The following is a 20,963-nucleotide window of genomic DNA, read 5'->3' as shown; positions in this document are numbered from 1 at the left end:
ATCTATCTATCTATCTATCTATCTATCTCGACGAATCTCTTGCTCTTATCAATCAACACACCACCACGCTCATCAGTGGCGCGTGCCACAACAACAGAATCATTCCATTCCAGGTGGCTTCCAACTGTCCTTTTCAGCTTTACTAGTTTCCTTTCATAAATAAAATAATAAGATAATAATTTTTCGGGAGATCCCTTTATAATTTTCGGTTCCAAGAAAATCATAAATTAATAATTCATAGAAACTGAAAAAAAATATTAAACTCTATTGAAATATGATTCAATAATTGTCTGTTTTCCTTTAAAGTTCAAGTAATCAGGTCTATTTGGAACTCATCTCTAACATTTGTTCCTCTTCTTTACATTTACTGTATTTCAAAAGTCATTATTGATTTCCAATGCATATGAACACATTAGTTACTCATTTATGTTGAGTCCCAAGGTTCGCTGCAACGTAATTCTAAGTGGCATAGACTAATTTGCCTTTTTTTTTGTATGTACAGTATAATTACTTAAAAACTCTTTAATCTATTAATTATTAATTTATCAATAAATTAATAACTCTCTAAATTAATAAATTTCTCTGATCCTGACATTATTAATTTAAAGAGTTTCTACTATATCTAAAATAGAAAATGGAAGATTGTGATTGAATGATGGTGTAAAACTTTTTACACCGTCGGTGCATAGAAATTAATCTCTTTTATTTATTTCATTTCTCTCTTTATTTTTATCACCATATTTTCACATTGTGTCTAAATCTATGTTGCATGGATACAGGTACGGTACCGAGTACTGGTACGGGTACTGGGGTACAACATTTTTTGAAAAACCAGGGTACGGGTACGCCAGTTATATATATATAAAATATTTTCTACCACAATATTATTAATTAAAAATATCAAATCTCCTAATGGTTAATACTTATATGAAAGACCAACATATAAACCATCACAACCTAATGAAAATCATCAAAATAATATGTAACACCTTAACATATATATTCAAACACATACCGCCAGAGATAATCTTAAGATTGAAGAAACTTAACATAAGATTGAGTAACATTGAAGAGACATAACATAAGACATAACATTTATTTTTAAGTATCCGGCGTACCCACCTGGTGTACCCAAAATGTACCCGTGGCGTACCCAAAACGTACCCCGGTTTTTTTGTTTGGCAGTGCCCACGACGTACCCATAGCGTACCCGGTACGGGTACTATGCTATTTTTGGAGTACCCGTGCAACATAGGTCTAAATATTAGGAAAAACAAAACAACTTATTATGAGAAACATCTCTGCCATACCAAGACTTATAGAGGGATTTGGATCCTCTCCCACAAAAACCTTTGCAGCCTCTCCAACACAAATTGTTAGTGTTTGGTTTTGTGATGAAAAGTCTTATAATCACTTGTGAAAATAATTTACCTTGTGAAATTATTGTGTTTTGAGTTGTGTGTCAACACCAACACAATGTGTGCTTGGATTAAAGTCTATAGAGATGAGTTAGGTTAAAAGAGAGTTGTTCTGGGAGCATCCAAAATCGACCGTCCCCCAAGGATGACCAACCCACTCTCGTCGCTCAAACTCCACATCCATAACTTTGTCTAATGATCAAGAAAAATACCCTCGAAGAACCAATATCTCGTCAAGCGATTGCAAGGATTCCTCCGAGCTCTAAGAAATCCGTTGAACAAATGGCAACTTCCCTACGAGCGTCTAGACACCTCATTGAGCGAACACCAAGAGTCTTTCAAGCGAAAACATCTTACCTCTCGACATCCATCATTGAACACCAGGGCTAGGGGACTACTATTCCGAGAGAGAATTCAAGGACAGCTTCCGACTTTGAACTCGAACAATATTAGCTCAAGCTCTACAACCCTTGTGGACCAGAGCTAGGAGAGTACTGTTCTTCGAGACGCTCTAGCTGATCACCCCTCGGGTCGATCACGCTATCTCTTCACTCGGCCAATTATGGGGACGATCAATGCCGACCGACCGACCAAGTAATTATGGACCAGTAACCAAGAAAAAGGCACAGAGCCCGAGGATGTACTAGGCACTCATGATCTCCTCGAACCGCATAATCCTAAACTCTATGTTCTGATCTAAGGTATAACAATAGGAATAAAGTACCCTTGATAAACCCTAGCAGAGCTAAAATAAGTAAGCAATATGTATATAAGGAAATTATCTTATAAATGGTAAAAAAGATCCCTAGTACAAGGTGAGGACACCCTTTTTATAGTAGAAGTGATCCTTATCTAGAATGTTCATGGCTTTGGGCCTTACATGCAAGACCTAAATCCCTATGTTGAATAAGACAAATGCATATGTGTACAATATAACAAGACATAATAACTCGGGACCACATCTTCAAGCTGGGGTCTACGTCCTAATCAACTTAGTGTTGGCCTTACCGGGCGGGTCAACGGGCTTGTAATGACCCGCCCGGTCCACTCTACATTCAACTATCCATATTTCTTAGTCCCTTAACCCATGTTATAACTTGAGCGTCAGAGTGTCACCGAACCCCTCCCGAGCACGACGAACAACGGAGCACCCCTCCCCTCCCTCCCTACCCCTACCCGGGTAGTCTTGATCGGTTTTCCCCCGATCAAGAGTTTACCTAACGTAATTCATGTTTGAAAACATTTGATAGTAGTTTGACAAAATGAATATTATTTAAATGATATTAAGTTAAAATTGCTTATAATGTCTTTAATAGCACAGTCAAATTGTCACTTGTCAGTCTTGAGAGTTTCCACAATCTCATTGATGGGAAGACAATCTCGTATCATAATCTTATAAGGAAATGCTATGAGCAAGGACACCATTTAAACATGTTTACATATCGCAATTCAGGTACATGAGTATATTGGAAGATTGACAACCATGCTTGCAACTAATATTTTTCGGATTTGAATTTAATTTGAAATGATAAGGAAATGTCATTCAACGGAAGAAATGCTACTCTGCCATTGTGTATGTATCTAGCATCGGGTTTAATGTGCCTTCTTTTTCCCATGCACAAAAAAAGTGCTTTTATGCCAATATCTTGTTCAACAAATGTGAAATTAGAATGTCCAAATATGTTAGCACCATGTTCCATGCCACTAAACAAAGATTAACTGATCAAAAAAGTCCATCCAAAGCCACAATCATGCTATCACAGGGAAAGCAAGGCTCTTACTAAACTTGGGTCAAAAGATCACATTAGACCGCAATTAGAGCCAATGACATAGCTTGCTGACCACCTCTTAACAGAGTATTTAATGTGTTTAAGAATCAGAAGTGTATATTCTCTCATATACAATCGAGTTAAGAAGACATCAATTTGTGTTTTCAGTTCTCAAACAAACAGAAAATTAAAGCACGTGAGAGAATATGTTAAAAGTTTAAACAAATTCACATTTGAGAATGTAAGCCAAACAAACTAAAAACAAAATTGTAAGGAGCTAGTTAAAAAGCATTGGAATATACTCTGCTGCTACTCACTCTGCTCTCAATTCCAAAAATTAAATCCTCTGTTCATCTCTTCTGTTCTGACCAAGTAAACACAGAACGAAAGAGACAAGTTTTAATTTTTCTATCAAAAAAGGAGTAGCCAACCAGGATGCTAAGTCATAATCACAACCCCACTTGCAGTAAATGGAAATGAAAAAGTCAGAGAATTCAGAACAAGACGTAATTAATTAATAAATAGTTTAAATACATTCTGATAAAGCATTTCAGATTACACGAGGAGAGGAGGTAGAAAACAAAAACACAGCATTTGATCAAGCTAGCCATCACATTAACCAACCTAGTTCTATATCCTAACTTGTAAGGTCAGAAACAGATACCTTTTCGATTACATACAAACACAGTATTTAAATAGATAGACTTGTAGCTTTCTTTACAAAGATAAAAAAAAGAGAAAAGGTACAAAAATCTAAAATTCAATAAAAGGACAAAAACTAATTTGATGAATGTTTGGATACACGGTAAAAATCACAATCAAAGTAAATTACTATTTGTTTTGCTGTGATTTTCTACCGTGTATCAAGACATGCACACAGTATCCGTAGTAGCCGTAATGATAACGAACTAGTGCTAGTGCAGTAAATAAATAATTACATGGATAGTATATGAAGCAGTTAAGGAAAAAATTTACCCTAGTGAGAAGTTACTATGCTTTTCTTGGAGAAGAAGCTGCGAAGATTGAAAATTTTACCCCCAACATCACTATGACCACGGTAACTGCCACGAAAATCAGAACCGCCACTGTTGTAATCAGAACCGCCACTGTTGCCATCGCTTCTGCAACTCAAGTGGTTTCCAATGCAAATAGGAACATTCACATTCAAAACCTTGGCTCTTGTGTCGGCGCCGGAGGAGGCGAGCTTGCTCCGGCAACTCGTGCTTGTTTCTCTTTTGGATTTTTCACGGTTCAGAGGAAGTGATTCTGCGGCGTTCTTGGAAGCGGAAGCGGAAGCTCCGCGACGAACCTGCCAAACCGGGCTGCTCCTTCCTACATGAACTCCGACCCGAGCTGGACTGCTGGGAAACTTCCTCGACTTGGACTCTCCGGCGGAGTTGCTCCGCGAGCACGGCGCGCTGTTGACTTTCCTGGCCGCCGGAGCAAACAATCTGGGTCGGGTGCCCGTGTTCCCGGCAGACCTGCTCCGTGAGAAAGGCCATATGTTGATGTTGAGCTCTGTTGCTGCTGAAGCGGCGGCGCCACCACCTGTTCCGCCTTTCTTCTCTTTCTTCTTCGGTTTCTCGTTGTTGTCTTCTGCGGTTGTTTTCTTGTCGCTCTTTCTGAATATGTCTTTCCACCGCTTTGATGGGGTGCTTGTTACAGAGTCGGTGATGGCAGGGGAGGGTTCTGGGATAGGTGCTGAGGTGGGAGTTTCTGGGTCAGGTTTGGGAAGTGGGTCGGGTTTAGTTGTGGTGGGTAGAAGGTGGAGGGGAAGAAGGACACCGTCGACGAAGAGTTCATCGGCGGAGAGGATGTTGGGTTGAGGGAAAGAGGGGTTTCTGACCATCCAGAACTCGAATTCAGGGGAACTGGTTGGGGACAGTGTTTGAGACCTTGTAGTAGTTTCCATGAGAAGCAGATGGTAGAAGATGGTGATGGTGGTTTAGAGAAGTTTTTGTGTTTGCTACAGAGTGTGTGATGGATGAGGTACAAAGCATTTAAGAAAGAAAGGAGGGTCTGAACTCTCAAGTCTGAACTGATACTGAAGTATGAAGTTTATAATAAAGTTTTGAAAATGGATATGAGAGAAAGTGTTGGATTGATTTTAATTTAAGGAGATGGTTGGGTACATTTTGCTACTAGGAAGGAGCATATGTGTCATTTGAGCCTTGCCAATTGGTATGTGATGATTGGTGGGAAAAAGGATATTGCTAGCTAGTTGCTTGGTGTATCCCTATATTTTTTTGACAGGGCTTGGTGTATCCCTATTAGAGTTGAGTTATATTAGAGTTGAGTTACATGTAAAAATTATTTTATAAAATCAAACTCTGTTTTGTTCTTTTAAAAAATGCATTTTTTAAATATTAGAATATATGTTAACATAGGTTGAAAGTGTAATCAAACACACGCCTTTGTTAGAATGTTGACTTATTTTTTAAAATTAAACGGGGAAGAACCAACAAATATATTAATAGGAAACAAACTATTCTAATAATCGGAGGTGAGCTGATTGTCCACGGTGGAGCATGATCGGAGGTATTTGTGTAAAATATTCTTACTTTCAAGTTAATTTGAGATAACCGAGAAAACTCCAAGTTCAAAAATAACTTAATGAGCAAATGAATAATATTTATGTAATTAAACAATCAAATATGTATTTATTTTATAGAATCTGATATGAAGTGTAGTTGAGACATCCATGAGATATTTTGTATGTCCTTTTCTGAGTCATACCAACGTTTCCAAATTCACAGAAGTTTAGCTACAACAAGGCTATCATCAATAGAATGTGCACAAGTAGCATCACTGAACAAGGAACCCAACAAAAGAGAAGCAAGGTGGAGGAAAATGGAGTGCAAGGTAGGTAGAGACCGCAGAGGGGTGGATGGTGGTGATCGACGATGGTGGCGGCAGATGATGGCTACGAGTGGAGGCCGAGAAGATGATGGGAGAGGCAGTCGTATACGGTGCTTGCAGGTGGTGGTGTGGGGATGTGGATATCTAGAATGGGAAAAGGAAAAAGAAATATTTAGGAGATAGAAAACGCTCACATAAAAGGAGTGCTAAGCTTTTGGAACCCTAGTAGAGAACCGCTACATAAAACTATAGGTTAAACTTAAAGCGACCGTGAATCCTCTAGACCAGCCAATAATTAACAATTAGGCAAGGAAATATCAAGAAGAGAATGAAAAATAATGATATACGTGTATGTGTTTGTGTGTGAAAAAGGTGTTTGCTTTTAAGACTTGAGCAACCAGCAGAAAAAAAAGAAGCAGAATGTAATGGTGCACATGCTCTGGCACACCGGTAGGTTCTAGTGCTTGTTCACAAATCTTATATAATTAGAATTAAATGTTGTAATAAATCTCTATAACAAGTGCCATAAAGAATTAAAATGACCATGTAGAAAATGTAATTATAATTGGAATGGCATTTTCAATTGGTAAGAATAGTTTTACCCAGCAAAAAAATGATGCAGTGATATACTATTTGAAATTGACATCATGCGACACCAACGTGTATTATTAATTGCGTGACAATGTACCAAGAATGTAGTAGATGCGGGTAGGAACATGAGCCTTTTGTTGGTTGAAATTGATTTGAATCACACAACGAAGTAGAGGCCACACTGCATGTAACGTTTCCCCTGTAGTATCCATTAATGATGTCAGATCAACAATATCATGGGACAGAGGAAAAATAAAAATCCGATCGAGTACCCCATTTTGTAGATATTGACTTACTCCTGCTGCTATTTTCACACATGTACATGATGGTCTATAGGAAATTTTCATTGGCATTTTTAATCTTTATCACAAGTTCATCACTAACAATTATCAAGTTAGGTAAGTTACTCTTCTTCTTTTGAGAATATTCTTGATCTTGAATTGACAAAAAACTACCAAGGTAGGTAGGTAAATTGCTCTTCTCCTTCTGAGAATATTCCTTGAGATGACTTTTTTAGAATATTCTTGATCTTCGGTTCAAGATTTATCCTCATGTCTACTATTCTGTACAATAATGATATATAAACACCCTTACATTAGGGACAAAAAAACACGATTTTTCCTTTATATTATCCTGCGGACTCATTCAAATTTAAGGTTGTTAAAGAAAAAAGAAAGGCTAGAGAGAGGAGGCAAGTCAGGCAACAAATTTTGTAGTGGGGTTAAGTTGTGAACCATTTAGATGAGTTTGAGGGAAGAGATTTCAATCGATTAGTTTCAGGTCATAATAGTCAGTTTTATGGGTGAAAAATATCAAAATAACTGACCCGCTACCGACCAATTAGTGGCTACATGTTGTTCAGTTTGGTTTCTCGGGTGACAGTTTTGTCAGGTGAATCAAATTTTGGTCAGTACTGATTTTTCGGACAACCCTATGGGCTAGTTTGTCAAAGACCTGACTTGACCTGATATGTTTATTGAAAAGGTCAGACTTACTTTAAAAAAAACTTTTTGTTTTGATAGTCCAAACTGCTTACATGTATTATTTTTATTAATGCAATGATATGTAAAAACATCTATTAGCTCGCTGGCCTACCGACTATTTTAAGAGTTTTTTTATGATAAATAGATTATTAAACAGGCTAGTAAGCCAGACGATCTAAAACATTAGGTCAGATCTTAAAATTTGACCTATGACAGGTCACATGCCAGACTTAAGTCGTGAAATTGGAATGAATGTTAGACTTGAGCTGTGACAAGATTTTCCACCTCTAATCCAACAAATGCTCTATATAAAAGTGATGTGTCTACTAAACATGTATGTCTTAGTATCATTGAATGATTAAATTGAGCAAAGGGGATGTAGCTAGGTATCACTTTGCAATGGGGCACAGGATGGAGAAAAGTTAAAAAGGATGCATCAAAATCAGACGGTTATTACGGTTGTCATGAAGCGGCAAAGAGGTGCATTTGCATAAGAACCCCAGAGTAAACGGGCTCCAGCTAAAGCCCATACTTTTAGCAACTTGTTTTGTAAATGTGAAGGGGACCTTACTATTTGACAACCTAAGTGGGCCCAACTTATCATATTATATGCAAATTGCTGTAGGAGACTTGAAAACAGAGAGTGAGTGAGTGTGTTGAAACTTGAAAACACCAAAGAATAGAGTTGATGCTGTTAATGGCGTTTGTTTGGAGGCAAAATGATGAGCCATGTGAATTTATTTCATTAATGAATAAGGTCCCACTCCAAACAGAGCCTTGCTTACTAGTGTAAACCTTTTCCTTGTATCTTCACTAGTAACTTTCTAGTTTCTACCCACATTTCCTACTTCTTAATCTACACATAAAAAAAAAGCTATGGCACTTCATTTTCTCCTCACTTACACTTTGTTTAGATTAGTGAGGAGTTTGAGAATGGATCAGAGAAAAGAGAAAATAAGTAAAAATAGCTTATATGTGCTTGATTTAAACGTTTTTTTAAAATTAGAAATGAAAGCTTGAACTACATTCCAGAATCAATGATTGAACTACTAGATATAGCTTAGTTTGGATTAACATTTTTTTCTTATGAATCAATTTCACATTTTCAAAACATTTTACCTAAATTTCTTTTCAAAATTGATCATATCTTAATATTAACCATAAAAATTTTTCCAAACATTCATCCATTCATGACTTATGAGAATGAATTAGTAATTATTTGAATAGACAGTGAAAAATCACATTGAAAACAGAATCATAATAAATTAATTTTCATGACTGACACTATAATTTTAGCTTTATCCGTAGTCATCAACCTTGTATCCAACATTCATTTAGTTACTAGTACAAAATCCAAAAAAGATTAGAAAGGAACAGCAAAGAGAGAAAGAATAGAACAAGCAATAATAATACATACACACCTTATTTTTTAAATACTCTATTTTCACATTTTTTATTTTTATTTCTCTCATTTTATTATCTATCACATCTCGTACTTTTCCTTTATTACTTTTTCTTTTATTTCTATATCTCTCTTCGTTCCTCCTCTCTCTATCTCAAAGAAAGTTCTCCACCTCAAAGAGAGGTGTGAAGAAAACATTATTCATAGAACAAGTAAAGTTGCTTTCATGGACAGATAACACAGGACAGGGGACCTAGCTATCCTATATTAGAGGACATGGCAGGCTCACAACACAAGCCTTGATCTTCGTTTCCTCGATAATTACGCTATTGACTTTGATGCTTACTACAGTTTTACCTTTCACACCCCACCATTGCCATCATCTTATTCTTTCTTTATTTACCTTCTCTCCTTCATGAGATATTGCAGCTAGCAGTGTCTCCTCTCATACAATCCTTTTCAGGCTTTTCTTTTTGGGATGGTTGTTAGTTACGATGTGATGCTCACCCACCAACGCCTTTAAGATCACAACCAACCATCATTGGATTGCTCTCTTATCACATGCAAATTAATGAAATTTACTAACCATCTTGGGAACATGATTCACTCACTCAATTTGTTGCTTTGGGGTGTCCACTAATTCAATCCTCTCAAAATTCAAATTAATGTCTCAAATGTTAACACCGCTTCTCGTTCGGGTCAATGTGGTAAAGTTTTGCTCTATGCATTGAGACGTGTATTTTTCTCATTTGCATCAACACAAACGGTAATCAATCTAGTATTAAAGATATAACTTGAACTCAGTAAATGAAAACTTAACATTTAAGGCAATTTTATAAGAAAGTAACTTGGGGAAAAATATAATTATAGATAACCTTTTAAAGAATAATGTTACTCAAACCAAAAAAAATGTTTTATATCCTTCATTTTTTCTTTTAGGCTTACAAAAGTTAAAAATAGTTTGTTTAACGATAAGAATGAGCATAATTAATCACCTGAGAGATGACAGAAAATTGTGTTTGAGAAAATCATCATCCAATAATTCGAGCAAAGACAAAAACTAAACAAAAAGTAACTATTACGGGATTCACAATCATACTAGTATATCAATTTGTTGGGAAGAATCACGGAATTAAGGGCAAAAGCCAAATGATTTACCTGTTACAATTGGTTGTTGCTTGCGAAAAATGCTCAAATTCTTTCACTTTCAATGTTGCAACGTTGATTTGCTACAGTCACTCAATCATAAATCTCAACCACTTTTGCTTTTGTTGGTACTAACTAAACTACACTACACCTGGTTTGGTTTTTGTGCAAAATGTAATCAAAGATATAGATTTTTAGATATGGATAAATAGGATATGGGGAAACTCGTACAGATATTTACATTTCTCATAACTTTTAGATATTTATATAAATTTTAAAAAATAAGAAATAAAGTCAAGTGGCTCTCATTTTTGTGTGCATATAAATTCAAAGTGATCGTAAAGGACCCATGAGGGGTAGCTCAGTCAACGACACACATGAGTGAGCGAGAAAAACTTGTGTCCAATCCACGAACAATACCACTAGGGGAGTGATGAAGAACCTAAAATGAGATCAAATCCTAATTCTAGAATAGTCGAAAGTTGGCTGGATACCGGGTGGTTTTACACCCCAAAAAAACAACGCACAGTTCGTACCAGAAGCCAATCCGGTGTAAAAGGAAAGAAAAGAAAGGAAGCAGAAGCAGATTGTTTGATTGTGTTTATTTTATTTGCTTCCATAATATCACAGCTATCTATCACACACCATATTCCACATAAGCTTACAGTGTTATGGACCCAACCCAATCCCCTATATTGGTGACTTGGTGAGACATAAATTAAGACATGTGCAAGGTTCAATGATGTCCACAAGACATTTTTATTTGAGTTGTATACCTTAAAGCTCCTTGAGTTGATGCATGCAGCATGCTTACTGAGCCATGCATGCTACTAAACCAGCATTGTTTTAACACTTCGTGTCTGTCTGTATCTGAATGTATGAAAATGTGTGTAGACAAGGAAAGAGATAGATGCACTATCAGTCAGTACATCTACTGTGACCTAAAGCCATGAAGCATCAAGTTGATTATCACTCATGCAATGCCAATGGCAAAAAGTTCAGGTGTCCTAAATTAATATATAGGGAAAACAAGTCAAGACAGCTGCAACTCATATCTTCATATTATTAAAAAGACAGAGTTATCTTATCTCCAAAATTGTCTGTTTAGACCAGGACACTTTGGTTGACCAAGAAACAAAGACTTAAGACTTTGCTCCCTAATCACTCTATATGTTAGTTGAGTTTGATTATCAAGTATCTCATGGTGTGATTGAGTCACTTTATATGGTAAAGTAAGTTATAAGAAATTAATAGTTAAAATTTAAAATCGTATCATAATTTGTCATACAGGTACAAGTATATCATCACAATCTCAACAGTTAATGTATCAATTAACAATTGCGATCACTTTACCTTCAAAAGTGACTAGCGCATGGATACCAATTCATTTATAAAATATAAAAATGGAAGCTTAAATATATAATAACGCCCTCCCTCTTTGACCTCCACACAATGACACAAACATATGCTACCACTAGAGAACTAGGGATGGAACAATTTCTCGAATCTATCATTTGATGCAAGAAGAATTCTTCATAGCTAAACAGAATAAAGATAATCATAATTTTTTTTAACTAAATAGGAAGTCAATGAATAGATATGGGACTAATAATGGCATATATAGATGGATTAAATTATATATTTTGAAAACAACTACTCCGGAAAAATTAATCACCCTTCAAATTGTTCAGAGATAGTTAAAATAAATTAATCTGAAGTACTTAGTTATGAAAAGTGTGTAAATGAAGAGGCTCACAGCTACTTCCACAGTTTTAATCTCGGAACGTAAAAACACACTTCATTGTCCTCTTTCAACTCATAACCAAATACATAAGTTCAACATGAACTAGAGTGCAGAGAAATTCCCAAATATGAACATCAGCAATGTTACGGTCACAATCAATTAAAAAAAAACTTCGCATATAAAATAACTCCAGCAAAAGCTTTATTGTTTTTTTTTAATTTTAAAGTATTTCTACATTTTAAAAACTACTCATAGTAAAATTTACAACTCCAGTAAAGTTCAAGAGTTAAAAATACAAACCCGGACTAATCTCTGGTGTATATAGTATTTGCAGTAGTTCCTCAAAAACATATATCGCCACCAAGCTCCAAGAGTAAAGTGTGACTAATTGCATCAGATCCTGGGCCAGTAAATTGGATCGGACCTAAAGATAAACATCACAAGTGTTACTCCAGTTCAACATTAAAACGATTCCCACTTCACAGAACTAGTTTCTAACCAACATAAAAGGCAACATAATCTACAGACTAAACAAACGAGCATAACGCTTTTAGACTCACAGAGCAACAGTCTGTGAAAGAACAGTCAATACATACCTGGACTGATGTAGCGATTCTTTAGGGCCCACTCATCTCGCAAGGAGGCAAACTTTTTGAAGGGTGCTCCTGAAGATTCAACATAAAATGCAGCTATTCAGTACCCAATATAATTGAAGCTGGTACTATAACAGCAATCCTTATAGTGTCTCATATTTGCAAATTCACATTAATAAAGAACTGAAAATCTATATCCATGCTCTGGAGGCTGGCAACCAGGTATGGCATGGTTATTAATGAAAAGAGGGGGGGGGGGAACAAATCTTTTGTGCTACATTATGGACCCATAAGAGAAACTATCCTCCTCCCTTTTTCATTTCATTGTTAAACTTTCATGTAGATGAAAAATATATACCATCAAGCTCCACCATTGCCTTCTTGATCACAGGCTTGAATTTACCTGCAAAGAAAATCATACAATTTATAGACCGCAGAACATCAAAGAAAGCAATCAAATAAACAAATGGACATAGAATCTGTGGAATTTTAACATTATCAGATGTTGTCAAAAGTAACAACGTGCTGATATTGATACTCCACAAAATACATAACAAAATATAAAATCAAAATTTCGGCTCAATACCAGCTGCAACAGAGTTGGTTATATAACCAAGGATCAATATTTTGTAACAAAATGGAGACCACTGGTTATTAAATGAAATAGAAAATTGCAGAATCGGTATCAGGGTAAGCAAACACTCTCATAGATCACAATGTGTACCATGTCTCCTCTCCACGTCCATTAGTGATGTTAGTGCAGTTCCACCAACAGTCCATTCTTCTACTGGAGCGCACAAATTCCCAACCTGAAAAAAATATAGCAAATCCAATAATTGAGTTGATCACCACAGCAATACTAAACAAATATCAAGCACAATCAATCATCAACCAATCTATAAGATATATTTTATTAGATAATTAGAAGATTATGAGAAGAGCGTCGGGAGAAGCACAAACTGATGATATTAGTCCAGTCTTCCCGAATTGAAGGAGGGCTCCAGCACCATAACCCAATGCATAGCAGTAAGTAGAATCAAAGTTAGTTGGCAAACCACATCTCCCTTCATACCTGCATATTTTCAATGAGTGAGGGTAACAACAAACTCTAATCATTGAAGTCAAATATAGAAAGACCATGAGTAGATATGTATGGAAAAAAATAATTTTAAATCCAAGTTAAAGGTGAATCATAAAGCAGGTCCATAGAAACTTTCTTTTTTTGTTTCATAGCAACTTATATATCAAACCTTGCAACTCCAAGAAGATCTAACTTAGATGAAGTACCCGAAAAAGTGAGCCTGCCCTTTAAATTGAGCTTTATATGTGCCTTCTTGCTTTCTCTTCTCCAACTCCGTTTCAACCATTTGAATGAACATTTTCTCTGTTTCTATCTTCGCAACCTAAATGAAAATATACCAACATTGAGACTTAGTCAAATTGTATAACAGGGCAAAATAAACACAGCAAGCATAACACCACAGCACAATTAAGCACCTGAACATTTCCATGTGGATCTCTTTCAAGCAATAATTGTTCTTGAATTGCGTTAGGTAAAAATTCAAAAAGATTCAACGACTGATCAGTTAGTTTCTTCTTCCATATTCCCTCCTGATCCACAGTACCCTGGGCTAGAATTTCATTGAGTTCTGCAATAAGGTGTTGGACCTGCAAATGAATAGAAAGTTAAAATGACATTACCATCAGCACACATTTCCAGAATGATGGTACATTTGTACATGAACAAATGCCGAAACATCACAGGGAGGAAAAAATCACAATAATTTTTTTATGAAGAGCAATATATACCTCAGGAATGAAATCAATTAGACCTTCAGGGATAAGAATGACACCATAGTTATAATTATCCTCAGCTCTTTTGGTGATGATATCAACAATGTAGTCAGTAACATTCTTCAGAGTGAGCTTCTTGGCAGCAACCTGAAAAAAGGATACTTACATGTCTAATAAATATTTGACGCAGACCCCTGAAATGTCATTGAATTTAAGTAGAAAAAGAGCACAGTATGATAGTAAAATGCATCTTATGATCAGGAGGGGGAAGGCTAGGCAAGTGATGAATATTAAAAGATAATAATTAAGCCTCCACAAAATATGACAGCTATTATTATTTTTTTTTGGTTTCAAAGCTGTGTACAATACAGCTATTCTTTTTTTTCCACATAAAATTAATATGACAAAAAAATGAGCAGTGGAGACTGGAGAGTCAGTTAACTAGCTTTAATCACAAGTTCAACACGGATGCATCTCATTGATTTTATCAACTCCTAAACTGACCAAAACACTAGATCAAATGATCAGATGTATGACAAACCTCTTCTCCAATAATAGTAATGTTTGGATGAGTTTGTAAAGCACATTCCAGGGTTATGTGTGATGCTGCACGCCCCATAAGTCTCACAACTGCCGAAAGATCACCAGATTTTACCCATAGTTTGAACTTTGTAATCCAGTAGAACAACTATGAACACCCTACACTCCCACACATAAACACACACAGAAGGGGGGGGGGGAGAGAGAGAGAGAGAATCTCCAAGAAGTAAAGAATCAATTCTATAAAATAAAATCTTGAAGGAATAGATTTAAATTCATGGACTAGTTTACGACTCAATAAAATGTCATAAAAGTAAATGATGTCTTTTAAAAAAGCAAACCATGAGCACAAACACAATTCATTATAATCAGAATTAGCAAAATAACAAAAGATAGTTCACATGTGATATTGGGAAATAAAGTTCAAAATTATAAGCATGCTTATCAAACTCGAGTTTTAACTTGTAAACTCGACCAATTTTACAAGCCTAGGTCATGGAGTTGTGTTAAAATGGTCCTAAACTTGTTTTAAGTGAACTCGGTTGAACTCGGTAAAACTCGCAAGTTCACAGCCAAGTTCACTGAGTTCAGTGTTTAAGTTGGTTTGTCTCATTTTATTCAGTAATTGCTATATTTCTAAAATGTTTCTCACATTCATGTACTTACAGTGATAATATTTTCCAGTTGATCGAGCATCTATCATAACATTTCCAATCATTTCTGCATATATCTGCAATAAATTAACATAAAAATGTGAACAAGATCAGACCATGTAAACATACAACATGTATCAAAATGGCATTCTAACAACAATCAGCAATTATAAGCAATGAGTAGCAAATGAGAGGAAAGGGTGAAAAACATGCATTACAGATTATTGTTTAAACTAATTCACAGGAAATAGGTTTATACTTTCCGAATTGCTATTTCAATCACTAACAAACAAAGCAAACAGCACACCGTGTCTGTTTGGATAGAGTGATTTCCATGTAATAGAACTACCACAGATAGAAGTCAGGCATGAAAAAGTGAATTTCTCTGGTTTGGGATGAAGTTGAAAAACATGGGTCCCACTACAATACATTTTTCGCACTTGAGCGAAGATTTTCCCAAGAGAAAGACATTTTTCAACTTTCCTACCATCTCTCATACAAAATGACTATAAGAATTATATTTTATTCTTTACAAGGGTAAAAACATCTATAAAACAAAATATCATTTTCTTTCTTACGTTTTCAATCCGAATTCCAAACAAACAAATGGAGATATCAAAACTTTTCTTCTCTACATATTCTATCCCACTCCTCTCAATCTAAACAACCTCAAAATCTACCCAGTTTTTCTTCTCCCTTACTTCTTACTATCCTACTTCTTTCCTCCCTACTTCCCACATCCAAACATATGATAAAAGAAACTGGAAAAGTGGCATTGATGGAATGTCCCTTAATTTTGTAAAATTTAAGTAACATATAAAGTTTTTTTTAGAAAAAGAAATATATATATATATATATGTATATATGGATAAGTTGAGAAACATCCCCTCTCAACATGGGTACAGTAACCAAGTAACAGTTAAAGTTTGAAGAGAGAAATGTTCTATCATAAATGTTGGCTGTACTGCTGCACACAGTTGAATGCATCTGGTGCTCACAGAAGCACCCTAGTATACTAGGAGATTTGCATTACTGAATGTAACTTTATAATAGAGAATCTTAACAGAAAACAGAAATGTAACTTTATAATAGTGAATATTTAACTAACTAACTACCTTTAGTTATTTCTACTAACTCTTACATAGTAATACTCTTATACTTTAGTCCTGAGAAAATGCAAGATTGCGTTCAGAAACGTTAAAATTTTGTAAAAGATTAGACCAATACAAAATTATAAATACACATTGAAAACTGAATCCATAGCTTCATTCACCTTGCATGCAGTATCAAACCCAAAACTTGTGGGAACTTCTTTACATTTCAAATCACCATCAATGGTTTTGGGACACCCAATTACACGAGTTTTAATATTTTTTCCCCTGCATACATCCAAATTAAACATACAGAGTTAAACAGACAGGATTATTTGCATCTTCATGAAATGAAAGTTTTTTCTTTTCTTTTCTATTCTCATGTCTACAATACAAATTTATATTATAGATAGACAGCTAAAAGGTCACACTGAAGGTAGATCGTAAACTAACAAGCAAATACAATTGCATTCTCAATGCTTCTTGTTCTCAGACAGGGACAGATAACAGGACCTAATCCTTCTAGAATCATAATTGCATTGAAATAAAAGTCTTATAACAGCCAAAATAAGGGGTAGAAGGCTAAAGACTGCATGCTCCCCCTTGAATCCATCCTTGTTCCTGGACATAGATTATGCCAAAAATAAAATTCATTCCATAAAAACCTGAAATACTCAGCAAGGAGGCATGCGTTTGTGTTTGAGTCATCTCCACCAATGACAACAAGCCCATCCAAGTCTAGCTTTTGCACCGTGTCTTCAGCTTGTTTAAACTGTAAATATAAAATAAAATTGCTCCTCATACTTGAAGAAGATTTATAAGAGTTCAAATTAACAACCCATGTAGAAGACAAATACGCCAACCTGCTCTGGAGTTTCAATCTTGTCCCTCCCACTGCGAATCATGTCAAAGCCACCCTGCCAACAGAACTTATTCCTGTTAGTTGTCATAAAATCACAATCTCATAAATTCATGATTGTTGTTATAGAAAAAAGAAAGCAACAACAACTAAGTACGGCACTTGGAAACATTTACATGTATGAGCCAGCAATAGAAGGCGTCTCAAATGTGTTAAAGTTTACAACATCAGAACTCAAGATATATAAACAACACCACACCTTTAAATAATAATCAATTCTGCCCAACAACACATTTATAGCAAGGTTTCAAGCTTTATGTTCCGAAAACTTGTATCGGAGAAAACGAACCTGATTTCTATAAGGATAAATATAGTCTGTGTTGAGTTCAACATATTTTCCTTTCATAATGCCTGCAGGACCACCCCTAAAGCCATACAATGTGCTTCCTTTTGCTCGGTCTTGCAGGTAATCTAAAACCGAATAATCGAATCAGAATGCACAAATTGAAACCTAAACACATGAATCTAGACAAAATACACTTTAAAATTACAGTAAACAGTGATTGATTTGTTGAATTGAAAATCATCCTCACCGAAAATTCCAGAAATGACATTGTGACCGCCAGGAGCCTGACCACCGGACAAAACTACACCAATCTTCAACTTCTGAATCGGAGGTTGCACCGCGTCGGAACCACCACTCGGCACCAGCATAGCCGACGGTTGCCCGAACACGTTCGGAAACAGCTTCGCGATCTCATCTGCAGAAACGAGAAAAATTAAAGCGAGCTGGAATGGTTGATGAGAGCAATTGAAAATTGAGATGAAGTGGGAGAGGAGAGTGAAGGAGGAAGACCAGGGTTGCCGGCGGCGGAGCTTTGGGGACCGTCGACAATCGTGAAAGGGGTTTTCAGAACGGAGGGGAGAGGAAGGGCGTGGTCGATGCGACTGTTTTGGAGGTCGCTGTAGACGGAGGCGAATCGGCCGGTGACAGAATGAGGAGGAGCCACCCTGTCTCCGCCGTATCCAGCGGTTGTTGCGAAAGCCGGCGCCATTTTTTTTGTGAAAGGGAAAAACGGTTTGTCACTATGACTTCCTTTGAGAGTGGTCAGTGTAAATTCAAGTGCTTGCCAAAATTTCACTTAAAAAATAAATAAGTGTTATATTCCTATTTAATTTTAACTAGAATAACAAATTTACCAAAATTAGCTCTAAGAGCTATGTGATATAAGTGTTGGGCGAGACGAAGTTGGAGGTCGAGAGATTTAGGCCAAGTTTGGAAGAGCTTATTTGAGCTTATCTGGCAGCATAAACTCTTATGCCAGTGTTTGGGAGGACTTATGCAAACAGCTTATGGTCTGTCATAAGCTATTTTTAGCTTATTTTCATAAGCTACTCAGGATAGCTTATGAAAAACAGCTTATGCTTATATACAGCTTATTTTGAATTTATTTCAATAAATTTTTAAAAATAATTTATGAATAAGCGCTTATGTCATAAGCACTTATGACCATAAGCGCTTAATTAAGCTGTTTTTCCAAACGGGGCCTTAGTACTCTTATTCAACATGCCTTATAACATGCAATTTCAAAGTTTATTATGTCCAAGGTGGAAGAGGGTGAGAAACTTTGTTGGTCTTTAGTTCAATCCGTGATAGTAAACATAACTTTAGTTGGTCAATATCTTAATGCGTGTGAATTTGAAATATAGTACAAAAATGTTGAAGTAAATTGATAGTAACTGTTTGGCAAATTTAGAAACCATGGATCTTTACTTCAAATCACAATTCAAGTACATGCATAGAGTTTTTCGTTCACCTTCAATATCACCTACATGCGAGGAGGTAGCGAGAAATCATTGTCACACCATACTCGAATAATTGACGAGAGGATTCGGGTTACATTCCTACTCAATGTGTGTCTAAGCACTTCAAGTGGTATCATATGGTCTTACATCCCCCAATTAGTAGCTTCAGAATCCAAAGATGATGAGATAGTCTGCATCTTGGTACTGTGAAGTTGAAGCATGCTAAAATTTTGGGACCAATTATATATATTATATGTTTTTGTTATTAAGAAGAAAAAGCAGGATAAAGGAGTTCATTATTTACTTTACTCTTTTCAAATCATTTACTATACCTAGTGACATGTTAAAAAAAGAAAGGACTTAATTGCAATTTTAGTCCCTGACAATTACAAAAATCACGATTTTCCCTCACCTAATTTAATTATAAGAATAGTCCCTCATGTTCCCTCCCGTTTGCAACGTTAGTCCTTCCGTCTAATTATTAACGGAGATGGCTTATGTGGCAACGCACATGCCTCTCATGTGACCAAGAAAAATGGTTTAACTGCACTTTTGGTCCCTTACTTGTACACATTATGCAGTTTTGGTCCTTAAAGTTCAAAAATTACATTCAAATTAATAAAAACAAAAGAAAAACCTGAAAATGATGAGTATTTATCTTCTAAAAATTTAATTACATATTTATATAATCATAATCAGGAATAGTAAATTAAATTTTAATTTTAAATAATTAAAAATATGTGTGCTGATTTGTTTATATTTGATAGAAAAATAAAAATATCTTTAATCAATACATTCAACCTAATACAAAAGAAAGATATCGAGAAAAAAACATGGAGGATTATAAATAAATAATTTCAATTTAAATTATATAGGATAGAAAGCGAAACAATTATGATTGTTATCAAAACATTACTTATTAAGAATTTAAATAAATATTTTATAAAATCATAATCAGGGATAGTAAAATAAATTTTAATTTGAATGCAATTTTTAAAGAAGATGAAAAGTCATCATTTTTTTGTTTTTTGTTAATGTTAATGTAACTTTTGAACTCTAAGGACCAAAACTACACAATGCGTATAAGTAGAGGACCAAAACTGCAGTTAAATCATTTTTCTTGGTCACGTGAGAGGCATGTGCGTTGTCACATAAGCCTTCTCCGTTAATAATTAGACGGAAGGACTAACGTTGCAAACAGGAGGGAACGTGAGGGACTATTCTTATAATTAAATTAGGTAAGGGACTAAAATCATGGTTTTTGTAAATGTCAGGACTAAAGTTGCAATTAAGTCAAAAGAAACATGTATCCTTTCCTTTGCTTTTTCTTTATCCTATACGGGTGAAAATCATCATAGCAACATGTGCTTCAAGGCATGCATAAGCAACTTGGTTCTACTGACATCGAACATATTATTAGCTTAACATTGCAGAAAAACGAGGAGCATATAATTTCTTTCATATTAGCCAAGTAATCAATGATAATCACATGCTAATCACTTAATAGCCTTCTTTCGCTTTCTTTACCAACTTTGCTGCTTGCACTTTGTAGGTGTAGCACTAGCACCCACCACACAAGACGAATCTGTTAAAGAGATTCTTAATTAGCTGTGTGTATCTTTTGTGAGATTTTCTCCATAATTGGACTTAACAACCACTACTCCAAGCACACATCAAAGCAATTGATTCAACATAAAATTCAATCGACAAGAAAC

General features: G+C 35.6%; 2 protein-coding genes across 3 annotated transcripts; both read right to left on the bottom strand.

Annotated features, from left to right (window-relative positions):
• Positions 1-3,877: 3,877 nt before the first annotated feature.
• Positions 3,878-5,377, bottom strand: LOC130714948 (uncharacterized). The gene has a single exon (XM_057564933.1). The coding sequence runs from the start codon at positions 5,097-5,099 to the stop codon at positions 4,164-4,166; it is 936 nt and encodes a 311-aa protein (XP_057420916.1). The 5' UTR covers positions 5,100-5,377; the 3' UTR covers positions 3,878-4,163.
• Positions 5,378-10,753: 5,376 nt separating this feature from the next.
• On the bottom strand, positions 10,754-18,574 carry LOC130711538 (pyrophosphate--fructose 6-phosphate 1-phosphotransferase subunit beta-like). 2 transcript variants are annotated; one of them, XM_057561212.1, is made up of 17 exons: positions 18,299-18,574; positions 18,036-18,203; positions 17,792-17,913; positions 17,447-17,500; positions 17,249-17,355; positions 16,766-16,871; positions 15,506-15,569; positions 14,841-14,929; positions 14,315-14,446; positions 14,003-14,173; positions 13,793-13,908; positions 13,466-13,577; positions 13,230-13,314; positions 12,864-12,908; positions 12,509-12,577; positions 12,213-12,336; positions 10,754-11,109 (listed from the first exon to the last, which is right to left on the bottom strand). In XM_057561212.1, the coding sequence occupies exons 1-16, from the start codon at positions 18,495-18,497 to the stop codon at positions 12,254-12,256; spliced, it is 1,722 nt and encodes a 573-aa protein (XP_057417195.1). In that variant the 5' UTR covers positions 18,498-18,574; the 3' UTR covers positions 10,754-11,109; positions 12,213-12,253. The 2 variants fall into 2 exon arrangements, with proteins under 2 accessions (XP_057417195.1, XP_057417193.1); XM_057561210.1 differs by having other exon boundaries at positions 10,754-11,038.
• Between the last annotated feature and the right edge of the window lie 2,389 nt (positions 18,575-20,963).

The sequence above is a fragment of the Lotus japonicus genome, chromosome 4, assembly GCF_012489685.1.
Source record: "Lotus japonicus ecotype B-129 chromosome 4, LjGifu_v1.2".
In the NCBI taxonomy this organism is placed as follows: domain Eukaryota; kingdom Viridiplantae; phylum Streptophyta; class Magnoliopsida; order Fabales; family Fabaceae; genus Lotus; species Lotus japonicus.
This window is presented reverse-complemented; position numbering and strand designations above follow the sequence as displayed.